The sequence below is a fragment of the Panulirus ornatus genome, chromosome 18 (genome assembly GCF_036320965.1).
Source record: "Panulirus ornatus isolate Po-2019 chromosome 18, ASM3632096v1, whole genome shotgun sequence".
Taxonomy (NCBI): domain Eukaryota; kingdom Metazoa; phylum Arthropoda; class Malacostraca; order Decapoda; family Palinuridae; genus Panulirus; species Panulirus ornatus.
The window spans coordinates 14,465,611-14,470,610 of record NC_092241.1 but is presented as its reverse complement, the minus strand read 5'-3'; the positions used below and the strand labels follow the sequence as shown (position 1 = coordinate 14,470,610).

The 5,000-nt window shown below is 41.6% G+C and overlaps 1 protein-coding gene across 1 annotated transcript; it reads left to right on the top strand.

Moving 5' to 3' along the window:
• Positions 1-2,366: 2,366 nt before the first annotated feature.
• On the top strand, positions 2,367-2,735 carry LOC139754924 (cytochrome c oxidase subunit 4 isoform 2, mitochondrial-like). The gene has a single exon (XM_071672745.1). It carries the CDS (start codon positions 2,367-2,369, stop codon positions 2,733-2,735), a length of 369 nt encoding a protein of 122 aa, XP_071528846.1.
• The last annotated feature ends 2,265 nt before the right edge of the window (positions 2,736-5,000 follow it).

Genomic DNA, 5,000 nt, shown 5'->3' with positions numbered 1-5,000 from the left:
TGTTTCCAAACCACTTCAAAACACCCCCTTCTGCTCTCTCAACCACGCTCTTTTTATTTCCACACATCTCTCTTACCCTTACGTTACTCACTCGATCAAACCACCTCACACCACACATTGTCCTCAAACATCTCATTTCCAGCACATCCATCCTCCTGCGCACAACTCTATCCATAGCCCACGCCTCGCAACCATACAACATTGTTGGAACCACTATTCCTTCAAACATACCCATTTTTGCTTTCCGAGATAATGTTCTCGACTTCCACACATTCTTCAAGGCCCCCAGAATTTTCGCCCCCTCCCCCACCCTATGATCCACTTCCGCTTCCATGGTTCCATCCGCTGCCAGATCCACTCCCAGATATCTAAAACACTTCACTTCCTCCAGTTTTTCTCCATTCAAACTCACCTCCCAATTGACTTGACCCTCAACCCTACTGTACCTAATAACCTTGCTCTTATTCACATTTACTCTTAACTTTCTTCTTCCACACACTTTACCGAACTCAGTCACCAGCTTCTGCAGTTTCTCACATGAATCAGCCACCAGCGCTGTATCATCAGCGAACAACAACTGACTCACTTCCCAAGCTCTCTCATCCCCAACAGACTTCATACTTGCCCCTCTTTCCAAAACTCTTGCATTTACCTCCCTAACAACCCCATCCATAAACAAATTAAACAACCATGGAGACATCACACACCCCTGCCGCAAACCTACATTCACTGAGAACCAATCACTTTCCTCTCTTCCTACACGTACACATGCCTTACATCCTCGATAAAAACTTTTCACTGCTTCTAACAACTTTCCTCCCACACCATATATTCTTAATACCTTCCACAGAGCATCTCTATCAACTCTATCATATGCCTTCTCCAGATCCATAAATGCTAAATACAAATCCATTTGCTTTTCTAAGTATTTCTCACATACATTCTTCAAAGCAAACACCTGATCCACACATCCTCTACCACTTCTGAAACCACACTGCTCTTCCCCAATCTGATGCTCTGTACATGCCTTCACCCTCTCAATCAATACCCTCCCATATAATTTACCAGGAATACTCAACAAACTTATACCTCTGTAATTTGAGCACTCACTCTTATCCCCTTTGCCTTTGTACAATGGCACTATGCACGCATTCCGCCAATCCTCAGGCACCTCACCATGAGTCATACATACATTAAATAACCTTACCAACCAGTCAACAATACAGTCACCCCCTTTTTTAATAAATTCCACTGCAATACCATCCAAACCTGCTGCCTTGCCGGCTTTCATCTTCCGCAAAGCTTTCACTACCTCTTCTCTGTTTACCAAATCATTTTCCCTAACCCTCTCACTTTGCACACCACCTCGACCAAAACACCCTATATCTGCCACTCTATCATCAAACACATTCAACAAACCTTCAAAATACTCACTCCATCTCCTTCTCACATCACCACTACTTGTTATCACCTCCCCATTTGCGCCCTTCACTGAAGTTCCCATTTGCTCCCTTGTCTTACGCACTTTATTTACCTCCTTCCAGAACATCTTTTTATTCTCCCTAAAATTTAATGATACTCTCTCACCCCAACTCTCATTTGCCCTTTTTTTCACCTCTTGCACCTTTCTCTTGACCTCCTGTCTCTTTCTTTTATACATCTCCCACTCAATTGCATTTTTTCCCTGCAAAAATCGTCCAAATGCCTCTCTCTTCTCTTTCACTAATACTCTTACTTCTTCATCCAACCACTCACTACCCTTTCTAATCAACCCACCTCCCACTCTTCTCATGCCACAAGCATCTTTTGCGCAATCCATCACTGATTCCCTAAATACATCCCATTCCTCCCCCACTCCCCTTACTTCCATTGTTCTCACCTTTTTCCATTCTGTACTCAGTCTCTCCTGGTACTTCCTCACACAGGTCTCCTTCCCAAGCTCACTTACTCTCACCACCCTCTTCACCCCAACATTCACTCTTCTTTTCTGAAAGCCCATACAAATCTTCACCTTAGCCTCCACAAGATAATGATCAGACATCCCTCCAGTTGCACCTCTCAGCACATTAACATCCAAAAGTCTCTCTTTCGCACGCCTGTCAATTAACACGTAATCTAATAACGCTCTCTGGCCATCTCTCCTACTTACATAAGTATACTTATGTATATCTCGCTTTTTAAACCAGGTATTCCCAATCATCAGTCCTTTTTCAGCACATAAATCTACAAGCTCTTCACCATTTCCATTTACAACACTGAACACCCCATGTATACCAATTATTCCCTCAACTGCCACATTACTCACCTTTGCATTCAAATCACCCATCACTATAACCCCATCATATATAGATTCTGTTGATATCCCTATGCCTGCTATCCGTTTCAAGGAGGACACTCTTGACATTCAGGCTCTTCGTGAGAAGGAGAAGGGAGACTGGAAGAAGCTAACTTTAGAAGAGAAGAAGGCACTCTACCGTGCTTCCTTTTGCCAAACTTTTGCAGAGATAAATGCACCAACTGGGGAATGGAAATCTGTACTTGGGATTTCACTTATTGCTGTCTCCTTATCTCTTTGGATTTACATGTGGATGAAGGTGTTTGTATATTCTCCAATGCCTGATAGCATGAAACCAGAAAGACAAGAGGCCCAGCTTAAGATGATGATTGACTTGCGTTTTAACCCTATTGAAGGCATCGGATCACAGTGGGGTTATACCAAGAGTGATTGGAAATAAATACTTTAGGTCAGCGCTGAGTAGTATCGACTGGATTATTTATTTACTTATAGTTATGCAGATGACCATGTTCAAAATCAATCTTTCCTTTTTTCATACAAGCTCTTTATATTTTAAATGAACCTAGTTGTTCATTACCAAAACAGTCCCATTATGCAATCAGCGCAACATAATTCATCGTAGAAAGCGACTAGAGGGTACGGGAGCTGGGGGCCAGAAATCCTCCCCTCCTTGTATTAACTTTCTAAAATGGGAAACAGAAGAAGGAGTCACGCGGGGAGTGCTCATCCTCCTCGAAGGCTCAGAGTGGGGTGCCTAAATGTGTGTGGATGTAACCAAGATGTGAAAAAAGGAGAGATAGGTAGAATGCTTGAGGAAAGGAACCTGGATGTTTTGGCTCTGAGTGAAACGAAGCTCAAGGGTAAAGGGGAAGAGTGGTTTGGGAATGTCTGGGGAGTAAAGTCAGGGGTTAGTGAGAGGACAAGAGCAAGGGAAGGAGTAGCAATACTCCTGAAACAGGAGTTGTGGGAGTATGTGATAGAATGTAAGAAAGTAAATTCTCGATTAATATGGGTAAAACTGAAAGTTGATGGACAGAGGTGGGTGATTATTGGTGCATATGCACCTGGGCATGAGAAGAAAGATCATGAGAGGCAAGTGTTTTGGGAGCAGCTGAATGAGTGTGTTAGTGGTTTTGATATATATATATATATATATATATATATATATATATATATATATATATATATATATATATATATATATATATATATATATATATATATATATATATATATATATATATATATATTTTCCCTGGGGATAGGGGACAAAGAATACTTCCCACGTATTCCCTGCGTGTCGTAAAAGGCGACTAAAAGGCGAGGGAGCGGGGGGCTGGAAATCCTCCCCTCTCGTTTTTTTTTTCTTTTTTTTTAATTTTCCAAAAGAAGGAACAGAGAATTGGGCCAGGTGAGGGTATTCCCTCAAAGGCCCAGTCCTCTGTTCTTAACGCTACCTCGCTAATGCGGGAAATGGCGAACAGTTTGAAAGAAAAATATATATATATATATATATATATATATATATATATATATATATATATATATATATATATACATGTTTATTTTTTTTATACATATATATATATATATATATATATATATATATATATATATATATATATATATATATATATATATTTTTTTTTTTTTTTTTTTTTTTTTATACTTTGTCGCTGTTTCCCGCGTTTGCGAGGTAGCGCAAGGAAACAGACGAAAGAAATTCCCCAACCCCCCCCATACACATGTACATACACACGTCCACACACACAAATATACATACCTACACAGCTTTCCATGGTTTACCCCGGACGCTTCACATGCCTTGATTCAATCCACTGACAGCACGTCAACCCCTGTATACCACATCGCTCCAATTCACTCTATTCCTTGCCCTCCTTTCACCCTCCTGCATGTTCAGGCCCCGATCACACAAAATCTTTTTCACTCCATCTTTCCACCTCCAATTTGGTCTCCCTCTTCTCCTCGTTCCCTCCACCTCCGACACATATATCCTCTTGGTCAATCTTTCCTCACTCATTCTCTCCATGTGCCCAAACCATTTTAAAACACCCTCTTCTGCTCTCTCAACCACGCTCTTTTTATTTCCACACATCTCTCTTACCCTTACGTTACTTACTCGATCAAACCACCTCACACCACACATTGTCCTCAAACATCTCATTTCCAGCACATCCATCCTCCTGCGCACAACTCTATCCATAGCCCACGCCTCGCAACCATACAACATTGTTGGAACTACTATTCCTTCAAACATACCCATTTTTGCTTTCCGGGATAATGTTCTCGACTTCCACACATTTTTCAAGGCTCCCAAAATTTTCGCCCCCTCCCCCACCCTATGATCCACTTCCGCTTCCATGGTTCCATCCGCTGACAGATCCACTCCCAGATATCTAAAACACTTCACTTCCTCCAGTTTTTCACCATTCAAACTCACCTCCCAATTAACTTGACCCTCAACCCTACTGTACCTAATAACCTTGCTCTTATTCACATTTACTCTTAACTTTCTTCTTCCACACACTTTACCAAACTCCGTCACCAGCTTCTGCAGTTTCTCACATGAATCCGCCACCAGCGCTGTATCATCAGCGAACAACAACTGACTCACTTCCCAAGCTCTCTCATCCCCAACAGACTTCATACTTGCCCCTCTTTCCAAGACTCTTGCATTTACCTC

Excerpts from the sequence above, each read along its gene's own strand:
- LOC139754924 (XM_071672745.1), top strand. The coding sequence starts at position 2,367 with ATGCCTGCTATCCGTTTCAAGGAGGACACTCTTGACATTCAGGCTCTT.